The 13,587-nt window shown below is 41.7% G+C and overlaps 1 protein-coding gene across 1 annotated transcript in view; it reads left to right on the forward strand.

Moving 5' to 3' along the window:
* Positions 1 to 13,587, forward strand: part of ARHGAP35 (Rho GTPase activating protein 35) — a 144,990-nt gene that overhangs the window by 58,376 nt on the left and 73,027 nt on the right. The window contains exon 3 of the mRNA XM_004479064.4: positions 4,546 to 4,690. Within this exon, the coding sequence (XP_004479121.1) occupies positions 4,546 to 4,690 (145 nt within the window). The remainder of the gene's footprint in view (positions 1 to 4,545; positions 4,691 to 13,587) is intronic.

A 13,587-nucleotide genomic window follows, 5' to 3' on the forward strand; every position in this document is an offset into this window, starting at 1 on the left:
AAATATATAAAGGAACATTGGCCCCAGTACAATAATGGGAACTTTTTGTTCAACAAATTGATCGAGTGCCTGCTGCGCACCAGACTCTGGAACCCAAGCATCTTCTAGGCTGATACAAAGGGACATCATCTTGGCTCTTTCTTATTCCTTGACTGGCATTCCAGTCTTTTTTGTGCCACCATGGAAAAACTCAGAGGGGCTTGAAGTGGGCTTGCCATTCCAGATGGGCGCAGAGGAGGTGGCAGATGTAGCTTCCTCCTCTGCCAAAGTCAGAAGTTTCCCCTTTATGCTCTTTTCTTGTTTCCAGAAAGCTAAGAGACCAGAGGTAAATTTCAATCAACATTTTCCCCTAAGCAACACTGGCATAAACTATAGGATTAATCCCTTATTTTCTTTGCCACGTGGTCAGTATCAAAAATAAAAAAACAGGCATGTTTTAAGGAAACCATAAAGCAGGAGCTAAAGAACTGTGGATCTTGTTATACATTCAAAAAAACATTTATCAAAAAGGACAAGGCTGCTGGAGTTGGCCCGGTCCTTTGTTAATGGCAGGGCTTTGTCATAATGGAGGTACCTTGTGTAGGGGAAAGAGCAAGGAGCTTTGACGTTTGTAGATCACTGGCTCTTAGTCTGGGGTGGGAATCTTTCTGAGTCTGAGGTTCAGATAATTGTGCAGAATACCTAGCAGTGTCCAGCACATAGCTATTCCTACGCAGTCACTGTTGTTTTCATTTTTTTGACCCAGTCAGACTCTAAACTTCAGGACACAAATATGTAGACCGTCCTCAAAGGTCTGGTTATTTGCCTTTGTCAGTTGACTGCTAAGTGAGTGCCCCAAAGGAAGATGGGTGTTGGGATGGTGTCACTTTATCCTCTCTAAGGACCTGCTGCTGAGAGTGGTTCCATTGACTCCCTAATGAGTGACACGCTTCTTACTGGGGACATGAGACATCTGGCAGGTCACTCAGGAGCATGACATTTCCATCGGAAATGTCCTCGGTAACCCTTCTGATTCCTGATGTATTGGTTGTTACAGCAGTAATCTGGCCCAGCTCTTGACATTTACCACAAACTCTGATTTCCTTACTACAAAGGTTTAGAATTAGTTATGCAAGAATTTCCTGCCCAATTTTGTGACACCCTAGAGAGCCTTCATTTTTCTTAAGGAGTTATTTTGACATTCTATAAACCAGAGACTGTTTAAATCTTTTTTTGAAAAAGAGATTTTCCCTGTCATTCAGCTAGGAGGACTGATTGTATTGCGAAAGCTTACTCTCCATTTCCTCATTTATAAGTGAAGGGCTGAACTAGATCTTGTAATTGTGGAGATGAAAGAGATGAGAGCAGTTGTCTAATTTAGCCTTCTACTTAATAGCAGAATTCTCTTGACAGCAAGTGTGGCCGGTAGGTTGCAGTCTCTGCTTTGAAATACCTACAAAACAGCCCCTTCCTTTCTGATTGCTGTGGCTTTTGTTTTGTTTCGAAGTTTTTCCTTTATATTGACCAGGATTTTCTCTTATGTTTCCCTAATCTGTCACATAATGATGGTTTGGAGCCATGCAAAATAAGCCTGCTCTCCTTCAAGTAAGGTAACCCCATAGTTATTGGAATATGGGAGTGGGTTTTTTTTTTTACCTTTAGAAGTTCTCCAGATTATCAGAGTACCTTTATTCATTTATTAAATTATCCATTTATTCATCCCACCTATCCTAAGAACTTTGAGAATATGACAGTAACTCTAGTGATTCAGAGCACAGGTTTTGCTATTAGACATACCCTTTGTGACACCTGATATGACAAAAAAGTTACTGAATTTTTCTAGGGCTCAGCTTCTTCATCTATTTAATGAGGTTCTTAACACCCACACCCACAGATTTGTTGTAGTGTGAGGTGTGCATATAAAGAAGTTAGGAAGGGGGAAGCAGATGTGGCTCAAGCAATTAAGCTCCCACCTACCACAGGGGAGGTCCCGGGTTCAGTTTCCAGTGTCTCCTGGAGAAAATGAGCAAGGCAGCAAGCTGATACAAGATGTCGCAGCAAGGAAACACAACAAAGACAGGCAATGGGAGACACAACAAAGCAGGGAGCTGAGGTGGCTCAAGTGGTTGAGTGCTTCTCTCCCACATGGGAGATCCCAGGTTCAGTTCCTGGTGCCATCTAAAGAGAAGAAGAGCAGGCAGAGCACACAGTGGATGAACACAGAGAGCAGACAGCAAGCACAAACAAGGCAGGGGGTAGAATAAATAAAATAAATTGTTTTTAAATTTATTTTTAAAAAGAACTTAGGGAGGTATTTGGGTCCTAGTAGGTGTTCAATTGATGGAGGCTCAGTGTTCTAGTTCATTTAGATTGTTGGAACCTTCCTGCACCATTTTGTTCTAGGATGGAAAAGGGTGTTATGACAAGATTAAAATTCATTCCTGGCTAGAACCATGGTTAGAAGGCTGTATAGTAGTTAGAAATAGCCTCAATGCACCTTCCCTTTCAGTTCCATATTTTATTCCTTAACAATAGTTAATTTGGAATCTTGAGTTTTATTGAAGGGCGGTGATGTTAATGTTAAATTTTGACAGGCAAATTCTGCAGGATTGGGATTGCTAAAAATTTAAAAGATAGAAGATGGAAGAATGTAGCTTAAATTCTAGATGGTGTTCTTTGTTTATTCAGATTCCTTAGCTAACTGTTTAAACAGTATGACATTTTAATTGCTTGCTTCATTGTTGATGGCTTTGGTCTTCGGTTGCAATAGTGTGTAGTAGATGCACTCCGCCCCTCTGTTCTTTAATGAGAGCTTACATTTATTGAACAGCTACTGTGTACTAGGCACGAGGCTCTGCCCATCAATCCCATCATGTCACCTTCACAAACCTCCTTGGGAGGAAGGTTCCATCCCTGCTGAAAGAGAAGGAACACAAACCCCAGAGATGTTAAGTTTCTTGACCATAGTCACAGAAGTTGTCAGCCAGGTTTCAAACCCAGGTCTGCCTGATTTCAAAAGTTAAATTTTTTATGTTGTACTTCATATAAGTAAGAGATTGCTAGAGTCCAGAACGATTCAATTATTTTATGTAAAGGTATATTATAAATCATTCATTTGCTTTTTCTTTCTTCTCTGGGGATAAGCCTGACTCCATTTGGTTTGCTCAGTCTATAAGGAGAGCAAACAGCAGCCACTCCTCACAATCTGAGAGGCTCTCACTGGTTTTACCAGGGGGCTTATAATGGTAGGCAGGGCCAGGCTTTGTTGGAGGCATGATTCTACTCTAGAAACCCGGGATCCATTTACGGTACAGAGTTCTCTGTACCGGATCAATTAGCAGGCTGTAGGGAGAGGGGATTATTTGTGCCTTTAGTTTGTCATGTAGGTAATGTCATTCAGCAGCTTTAGCTGCTGTGGAAAGAGAAGTGGGCTTGTCCCTTCTTTAGGGCACATTTTATTTGCAGCTCTTCTTTTGTTTCCAGTTGTTTATTCAGGAAGTCCTCAAAGAATCTCAGACTTAACAGGAAGTGATTTGTTCCAATATGAAGGAGTACCAAAAGGGATAAAGGTAGACAGGATAAGGAAAGGGAATGGTTGATTCATGACCTGGCAGCTAGTTTTCCCAGTCAGTGGCTTTTAAGCAAAAATCCATATATATTTTAAGTTTATGGGTTGTAAACATTTCAAACTCTGCCCTTCTAAGTTTATCTTATCAACTTGGAAATGAAACCAAATTGATGGAGATAGACTTGGGTCCATTTCCCTTGATCCCTTTTGGTTACCTTCTCTTTAGTGGATATTTTAACAAAATGCCAAAGTCATTAGGAAATTTATTATTTGTTTAGAGCATTTCTTCCCAGGTGAGCTTCAAAATAAGAGAGTTGAATAATGTTGGAACAGAATTTCTTACTATTTATAATGTTTGTGAGCATGGGCTTTGGAAATAGACCATCCTGGGTTTGAATTCCAGCACTGTCCCTTAATAGTTGTGACATAATTTGTTCTGTTTTATTAGTTGGCTTTACCTTTTCCTAATGTGGAAGCCATTGGGGATTAATGCCAGACAGATTTTCATGTGGGGCTATCAGCACCAGCAGAATGCATGTTCTTTCTCTTTACTAGAAAGAGGAAATTATTAGTTTTCAACTTCACCTTTTTTCTTGGTAAGATTTTAGCCATCTTTGGGCATATAACATCTTTCATCTGTATGGGATGTTTGGAAACCATCCAAACATATAGTGCATCCTTGATAAAGGATATGAGTAGTCATCTTGTTGTTATTAAATAAATATAGCCTACTTCTTATACATGCCTTTGTTATAATAATGCAGTCTCACACTCAAGGTGTGACTTTATGGCAACTTTCCAGCATTCTTGAATGGTATTTGGTGGCTAGAAAATACAAAATTAATGAGATGAGAGCAAGTGGGTCTGTTTATCTTGCTCGAATTCTTTCTAGCAGTTTCCACCTCACTGTGGGTTCCTTTCTGGAAGCTTTACTGATGTTTAAGTTGCATGTTGATACTCACTTTGTTTTTGTGCTCTCTTTTCTCTTTTCTGGGCAGAAACCAAAGCCTAAACCTCGACCATCCATCACTAAGACAACTTGGGAGAGTAACTATTTTGGGGTGCCATTAACAACTGTCGTGACTCCAGAGAAACCTATCCCTGTTTTTATTGAGAGATGTATTGAGTACATTGAAGCCACAGGTAAGAGTGTTACCTCGTAGCAGATTCTCTCTCTTAATGTCTGCTGGATGCTTTCTAGAGCACTAAGCCATCTGGAGATGGAAGAATCAGCTCATGTTTAGTGTGAGGTGCTTTCTGAGGAACAGAGCAATGCCAACAGCTGTCAGACTTGATTCCCCATTTTCATTTAGTTTTGATGCTGCCATTCAGAATTTATTAAACCTTTCACTGTGCAGGACATTCTGTTGTCAGTGCTGCAGTCAGCACTGGTTTAGGTGTAGTTTCCCTGTATTTCCACAGCACCTTGTCACAGCATACAGCACTTGGTTTATATTTGTGTCCCTACAAATCTGTATGCTCCTTGAGGGCCAGGAAAGAGTTTTTATCATTGTGTTCTCAGTATTACACTGGGCACATAATTCACACGTAACAATAAAATGGATGAGTAGCTGTGAATATTGGTGCCTTTGACTATTGATCAGGTGCCCAAGATTTGTGTGTTGACAGGATTTTTTTCTAGGGTAAAAAGAAACCAGGATGCTGGAATATTGTCTGGTCATGCTGCTAAATTTCAGCTCTGCTAACAACTTGGTATTATCACAAAGGCAGGCTGTCTTAAAATTTTCTGCATTGTTCTTAAAATGACAAGCATGTTACCTGTATTAAAAAACATTTATTTCATTCATTTAGAGCTCCCATAATACATCCCTTTGGCCTATCTTTTGAAATTCATTTCTTTTTTTAAGGATTTATTTATTTATTTATCTCCCCTTCCCCCCCCCACTCGTTGTCTGTTCTGTGTGTCTATTTGCTGTGTGTTCTTGTCTGCTTCTGTTGTTGTCAGCAGCATGGGAATCTGTGTTTCTTTTTGTTGCGTCATCTTGTGTCAGCTCTCCGTGGGTGTGGTGCCATTCCTGGGCAGGCTGCACTTTCTTTCATGCTGGGCGGCTCTCCTTACGGGGCGCACTCCTTCCGTGTGGGGCTCCCCTGCGTGGCACGGCACTCCTTGTGCGCATCAGCACTGCGCATGGGCTAGCTGCACACGGATCAAGTAGGCCTGGGGTTTGAACCGTGGACCTCCCATGTGGTAGACGGTTGCCCTAACCACTGGGCCAAGTCCACCACCTCTTTTGAAATTCATGTAGCACCCAATATCATGCCATTATTTCCTGTGATTTTCTCCTGGATGCTTTCAAATCTGATGAGTTTTGAGGAGAAGGTCACACAGAAGGCATATATAGTAATGTGGATTCTTCAGCATTAATAGTTGGGCTCAAGAATATAGGGTTAATGGGAGGCAGATATGGCTCAAGCAGTTGGGCTTTTGTTTACCATATAGGAGGTCCAGGGTTCAATTCCCGGGTAAAGGCAAGCTGGCTTGTGCGGGGAGCTGGCCCACATGGAGTGCTGGCCCATGCAGAGAGCTGGTGCAGGAAGATGATGCAACAAAAAGAGACACAGAGGAGAGACAATAAGAGATGCAGCAGACCATGGAGCTGAGGTGGCACAAGAGAGTACCTCTCTCCCACTCCAGAAGGTCCCAGGATCGGTTCCTGGTGCTGCCTAAAAAGAAGACAAGCAGACACAGAAGAACACACAGCAATTGTATACAGAAAGCAGACAGCAAGCACAAAAACAATGGGGGAGGGGGAGTTAAAACAAAAAAGAATGTAAGGGTAAATATTCTAGGCAGGGATTGCAGCCTCCCTCTGTGTTCTTTCTAATTCTACTGTTATTGGTGATGATATTATTTAGGATTGCCTGATGGACAGACTATCAGGCTCTGCTAATAATTTCATCAACATCACATAAGTTGAATGACAGTGTTAATATTTACTTAGGATGTGCCAAAATGGGGAAGATAAGGTTCAAGTTGAAGCCTGCTAAGTGGACAGTTCTTTGACATTAAGTACATTGACAATTTTGTGTAACTTTCATCACTATTTCCAAGCTATTTTCATCACCCTAAAACAAAGCTCATACAGATGTAGCAATAACTCCCCATTCCGCCCCCCTCAGGAAACCCTCTTCTGCTTTTTGTTTCTGTCCCTAAGAATTTGTTTATTCTCAATATTTCGTATAAGAGAAATCCTACAGTAGTTGTTCTTTTATGCCTGGCTTATTTCACTCAAAGTGATTCAAGGTTCATCTGCGTTGTTGCATGTACCAGCATTTCAGTTCTTATGGCTGAATAATATTCCGTTGTATGGATGGGCCACATTTTGTTTAGCCATTCATCTGTGATGAATACTTGAGTTGCTTCTACCTTTTGGTTGTTGAGGATAATGCTGTGATAAACATTGGTATACAAATATCCGTTCAAGTCCCAGCTTTCAGTTCTTTTGGGTATATATACCTAGGAATGGAATTGCTGGGTCCTTCGGTAATTCTGTGTTTACCTTTCTGAGGAACCGCCAGACTGTTTTCCATAGTGGCTGCACTATTTACATTTCCACCAACAATGGATAAGGGTTCCTATTTCTCCACATATTTGTCAATACCTTTTTAAAAAAATGTATCTATTTATTTATTTATTTCTCCCCACCCACCCCCATTGTTTGCACTTGATGTGTCCTCTTTTTTGTTTCTTTAGGAGGCACTGGAACTGAACCCCGAACTCTGTTGTGGGAGGGAGGAGCCTAATCACTTAAGCCACCTCCATTCCCTGCTTTGTTGTGTCTCTCCTTATGTTTTTCCTTGTGTCTCTTGTTGCTTCATCTTGTCTCACCAACTTGCCATGCCTGCTCAGCTCGCCAGCCTGCCTGTTGTCTTTAGGAGGCACCAGGAACTTCTACTCCCTGCTTTGTTATGTCTCTCATTATGTTTTTCTTCTTATGTCTCTCGTGTTAGCTTGCTGCACCTGCCTGTCGCACCAGCTCTCTGTCTTCTTTAGGAGGCAGCCTGAACCCAACCAGGGACCTCCCAAGCCTGGTCGCTTGAGCCACATCTTCTTCCCTCATCAATACTTTTTATTTTTTATTTTTTACTAATAGCCATCCTAGTAGATATGAAGTGCTATCTCATTGTAGTTTTAATTTATTTCTTTAATGGCTAATAATGTTGAACATGTTTTCATATACTTATTGTCCGTTTCAATATCTTCTGTGGAGAAATGTCTGTTCACATCCTTGACCCAATAACAACCTAGTTGACTACTACCAATCTAATTTCAGTAGTATATAATTCTCTTAGCTTTTGTTTTTCTGTATATGTCTCATTTTCTCCTTCCTTTTCTTTTTTTTAGGAGGTACTAGGGACTGAACCCAGGTGGCAGGTGCTCAACCACTGAGCTATATCTGATTCCCTCTCCATTTTTTCTTTTTTTTTTGCGGGGGGGGGGTGTACAGTTAGGAATAAAGTCTTTTTTGGGCTCAGACCAGGAGTCCATAGGTCTTAAGGACCTTTATATATTTACTGATTTTCTGCTCCACATTCTTCTCAGCCTGTTTGCATAGCCTCATGAGCTGCTGCTTCTTCCTGTAATGGATCTTGGCCTTCTCCTTCCTCTTCTCCTCCAGGGTGGCTGTCACTCCCTCATACTTCCAGCCAACCCAAGAGCCAGGTGCCCTAGGTAGGCATACTTTCGAGTGGGCTTCAGGTGTCTCCTTCATTTTTGAGAGATATATTGCCAGATACAGAATTCTAATTAAGCCATTTTTTTCTTTAAGGAGTTTAGATATGCCATCCTACTGTCTTCTGACCTTCTGATGAGAAATGTTAATCTTATCAGGGACCCCTTGTATGTGACAAGTAGCTTCTTACTTGCTGCTTTCAAAAGTTTCTCTGACTTGGCGTTTTGACGGTTTCATATCTTGGTGTAGATCTCTAAGAGTCTGTCCTGCTTGGAATTCATTAAGTTTCCTGGTTGGTATATTCATGTCTTTTAATAGATAAGGGAAGTTTTCACCCACTATTTCTTTAGATACTTTTACTGCCCCTTTCTCTCATCCTGATAGGACTGCAATGATGCTTATGTTGGTATGCTTGATGGTTTTTCACAGGCACCTCAAACTCTTTAGTTTTCTTCATTTTTTTTTTTTTTTATTTCCTACCCCCCTTTGCTGCCTTTGCTCACTGTCTACTCTCTGTGTCTATTTGCTGCACGGTCTCCTGTGTCTGTTTGTCTTCTCTTCTCGTTTTCTCTGTAGGAGGCACCAGGAACAGATCCTGGGGCCTCCAGCGTGGGAGAGAGGCACTCAATTGCTTGAGCCACCTCAGCTCCCTGGTTTGTTGTGGACTGTCTTTCCTCTGTGTCTCTCTTTTTTTTTTTTTTTTTTTTTTTTTGCATCATCTTGTTGTGTCAGCTCACAGCACGGGTCAGCTTGCCGCGGCATGGACCAACTCACCTTCACTAGGAGGCCCCAGGAACTGAACCTGGGACCCCACCATATGGTAGATGGGAGCCCAATTGCTTGAGCCACATCTGCTTCCCTTCATTATCTTTACTTTCTCTTCCTCACTGAATAATTTTAATTGTCTTGTCTTCAAGTTTGCTGATCCTTTCTTCTGCCAGTTCAAATCAGCTGTCACATCCCATCTAATGAGTTTTTTTCATGTCAATTACTGTATTTTACAGCTTCAGAATTTCTGTTTGGTTCCTTTTTTATTATTTACATCTCTTTATTTTGTTCAGACATTTTCCTCATTTTCCTAATTTCTTTAGTTCTTTGTATATGGACTTCTTTAGCTTATTGAACATATTTAAGACAGTTGATTTAAAGTCCTTGACTTTATCTTCATTCTCAGCACCCTGCTAGCACCAGTGCCCTTCTTGTGGTATGGCTTCTGCCTGAGCCAGGGGCTTATACCAAGAATGTGGTAGGTGGCAGGACTGCTGCCTCCTTCTTCCAGACAGGGCACAGCTGTGAATATGGTCTAAAGAGCTCTATAGAATTTATTAAATGATTGAATGAAGTAAGGATTGCTCTTTTCCCCAGCTCTGATTCGTTTAACTTGAACTTGTACTACTTAGGAAAGGCCTCTGCTACCACCTGACCTCCCCATCCCATCACCCGCTCCACCCCACCTTTGCCTCTGCTCAGGATAGAATTGCCACATGACCACAGACAGAGTAATTAGGCAGTTACTCCTGGTTGACTGAAGGTGATATTCCAGATGAAACTTGTTTGCCAGGCCTATTTCAGCAGTTTACAACTCAGAAGTCATTGAGTCCCTTTTTTGTATGTCAGTTTCATACCCCTTGCACTTTGAGGATTGCCCTGACAATTATGATACTGTTTCATCACTTGTGAGGATAGTACTTGAGAATCAGCACTCCTACTGGTGGTGGTAGTGGGAAAGAACTCCAATACCCCCTCAGTTTTCTATGCCTTAGGCCATCTTTTGGTACTTCCCTTCCTCTCTTCACATACTTTAGTAGTTTAGAAAACAAAACAAAACCATGAAAACTTAAGATGAGGGAGGAGAGGAGAATGGAATAATCATTTATAAGTTGGGACAACTTGAGCCATCCCATCACCTTAAAAGTATTTTTTTTCCTATTACAAGAGTAATATCTGGGGAAGCAGATGTGGCTCAAGTAATAGAGCTTCCACCTACCATATGGGAGGACCTAGGTTCGATCCCTGGGGCCTCCTGGTGAAAAAGAAGAAGAGAAAGCATGCCCGCACGGCTAGCCCATGCCCGTGTGAGTGAGTCACACAGCAAGTTGATGACGCATCAGAAAGAGAGACAGGGGGAGTGTCAATGTGAAACACAGCAGAAACCAGGAACTAAGGTGGTACAATTGACAGGGAACCTCTCTCCCCATCAGAGGTCTCCAGGGTTGAATCCTAGTGAATCCTAGAGGAGAGAAAATGAGAAGAGAAGAGAAGACAACACAGACAGTAGAAACAGCAGGGGGAAAGGAGGGAGGTGCGGGGGGGAATAAATAAATAATCTTTTTTTTTTTTAAGAGTAATAGCTGCTCACTGTAAAAAAATTAATCATTATAGAGATGTGTAACAGAGAGTAAAAGTCCGTTGTAATCCCAGTTTCCAGAAGTAAGCTCCAGTAATAGTTGAATTATGTTTTCTGCTAATACTAGCCTCCCAAAATGTTTAAAAACATGGAATCTTACACAGTACTATCTGCAGCTTGCTTTTTTTTTTTTTTTTTTTTTTTTCAACGAAACAGACTTTATGTATCTTGGACACCATTTTTTAAAATTCTGTCTCAAGCCAACTGCATTTTAAATATTTTTTTTTATGAGACAAGGGCTGCAGAAGTTGGTGTAAGAGGGGAGTCTCAGGGAATGTTGGGAGAGAAGCTTTGTTTGTAGCCAGCGCCATGCTTCAGAGGTAGCACATGGCATGTTCCTGTGATCGTGATGCACTCTCTCCCTCCCCTCCCCAAAGTTTGTGAGTAAACTGCCACCCAACCCCCAACCACAGATTATAAGCAACGGGATCATTGCTTGCTTGCTTTTTTTTTTTTTTTTTAAGATTTATTTTATTAACCCTCCCACCCTGTTTTTTTGTGCTCGTTGTCTGCATTCATTGTGCACTCTCTTTGTTGTTCCTCTTCTCTTTAGGAGGCACTGGGAACTGAACCCTGGGACCTCCCATGTGGGAGAGAGGCACTCAGTCTCCTGAGTTACCTCAGCTCCCTGGTTTGTTGTGTCTCTCATTGTCTTTCCTGTTGGTGTCTCCTTATTGCATCATCTTGTTGTATCAGCTTGCCATGCCTGTCCCTTGCACCAGCTTGCTGTCTTGCTTGTCTTCTCCAGGAGGCACCAGGAACTGAACTGGGGACATCTTCCATGTGGTAGGCAGGAGCTCAATTGCTTGAGCCACATCTACTTCCCTGCTTTCTTACTTTAAAGTTTGCCATTCCTGCTATTTTCCCTTCTTGGGTTTGCCCCATCTTTTTTCCCAACCTTTCTAACCAGCTCCTTGCCCTCATTTCCTGTTTCCTAAAATTAGAATGTGTTCAAGAAATATCCAGGAGGTAGAACAGCTTTCAGATTGATCTGCAGATTCTCTTAGCCCATCCCAGGCCCAGGGACAGCCTCTGTGCTTGCTGTACTAATAGGACTTTAGCTTTTCATTCTCTCAGCTCATTACATCGGCGGGCTCTCGGTCGGCATGCCCCGACTGCAGCTGCTCTGAGGTTACCACTGGGAGGGAGCAGCTGGCGGTCAGACCCTCATGCTTCTGGCTGCAGTGATTTCTTCTCCAGTTTGTACTTCTGTGGCAAACTGGTCAGGGCAATGGGCTCACTGCCCCCCTTCTGTAGCAGTGCAACTTCCTAAGTAAAGAGAATATTGGCTAAGGTTATCTGAGCTCTCTGATGTATGGCAGGAAGTAGAAACATTTAGATCTCGCCAGAGTGGAAGTGAGGGGTTACTTCTAGATCCTACTTAGAGTCTTCCTGAGAATAATTTCTTGGGATAAAATATACTATCTTTATACCTCATTGTGGTCATAAAATTAAGGTTTTAAATCCTGGATCACTGGGCCAGATTTGAGTCAGGCTTTTCACAGTACCAAAAAGTAACCATGTCTTACAGCCAATGCCCTTGAAGGAGCTCCCTAACCTGGTGGGTCTGGAGGCTGGGGGTTGAGTGCCCTGCTCACATAACTTCATTCCATTCCACTTCCAGGTATTTGCCCAAGAGAAATGAAAGCATATGTTCACACAAATACTTGTACTCAGCTGTTTCTAGCAGCTTTGTTCATGAGAGCCAAAAGCTAGAAACAACTCAAAAGTCCATCAACAGGTGAAGGAATAAACAAACCATGGTATATCCACAAAATTACTCTCAGTGATAAAAAGGAATGAATTACTGATAGATGCAGCAACATGGTTGAATCTCAGAATCATCATGCTGAATGATAGAAGCTAGGTACAAAAGACTACAAACTATGATTCCATTTACATAAAGCTCTGGAAAATACAAACAAATCTATTATGACAGAAAGCAGGTCATTGGTTACCTGGGAGCTGGAATTGGCAAGTATTGATTGCAAAGGGGCATGAGAAAACATTTGGGAGTTGAACTAAATATTGGAAATCCTGTGTATTTTAATTGTGGATGCCTCAAGTTGATTTTACAGAACTGAAAAAAAAGTCAATGGGGAAAGAATTTTGGGGAGCAGAGTATTTATATGGTCTCAAAGTATCAGCCAACATATTAATTTCTAATTATAATGAGAGAAATGCGCCTTTATAATGCGGAGATCTGGTGGTTATCATCTTAACAAAGTGATCAGACTTAGCATGCCCACTGGCAGTTTAACCTAACATTATGTGTCTCCTGGCCAAAAATATTTCATCTGAATCCTATCCTGAAGAAACGATTACACAAATCCAGAATGTGATATATTTTACAAGACACTGGTCTGGACACTTAACAAAAAAGTCAATGTAGGAAAAAGAAAAGCGTTTGGGGGCCTTATGCAGCTTCTGTATTTTATAACATTCCTGTTGATAAAACCAAGGGCTGAGTACCTGAGCGTTGGGATCCCGCTTGGCGACCTCACTTGACTAAGGAGGAGGGCACAGCCTGTTATAGGCCCCTAAGCCTCGTTTTCTTGTTCCTTCTCATTGGGATCTCTTTCAAAGGGAGTTTTTGAAAATTAAGTAAAATCCTCTCTGTAATGTTTTTGGCATAGTCCCTAGAATATAGTAATCACTCAGGTCGTGTTAGCTGTTGTTTTGGTTGCTCCTATTGCTTGCTTTGGTTCTGGAAATCCAAATAGAACATTTCCCCAAAACAGCAGTGGGTGTAATTGGACAGTGTCTGTAGGGCAATTTTAAAAAACTGCTTGTTGAAGAATAGTGTACATTCAGAAAAGTGCCACCCACTCTAAATAGAGCTCAGTGAATAGTCACCATCTGAACATACCTGTATAGCCAGCACCCAGTTCAAGAAACAGAAGATAACCAGTTCCCCAGAAGCTCCCTCATGCCCCTCC

The sequence above is a fragment of the Dasypus novemcinctus genome, chromosome 18, assembly GCF_030445035.2.
Source record: "Dasypus novemcinctus isolate mDasNov1 chromosome 18, mDasNov1.1.hap2, whole genome shotgun sequence".
Taxonomy (NCBI): Eukaryota; Metazoa; Chordata; class Mammalia; order Cingulata; family Dasypodidae; genus Dasypus; species Dasypus novemcinctus.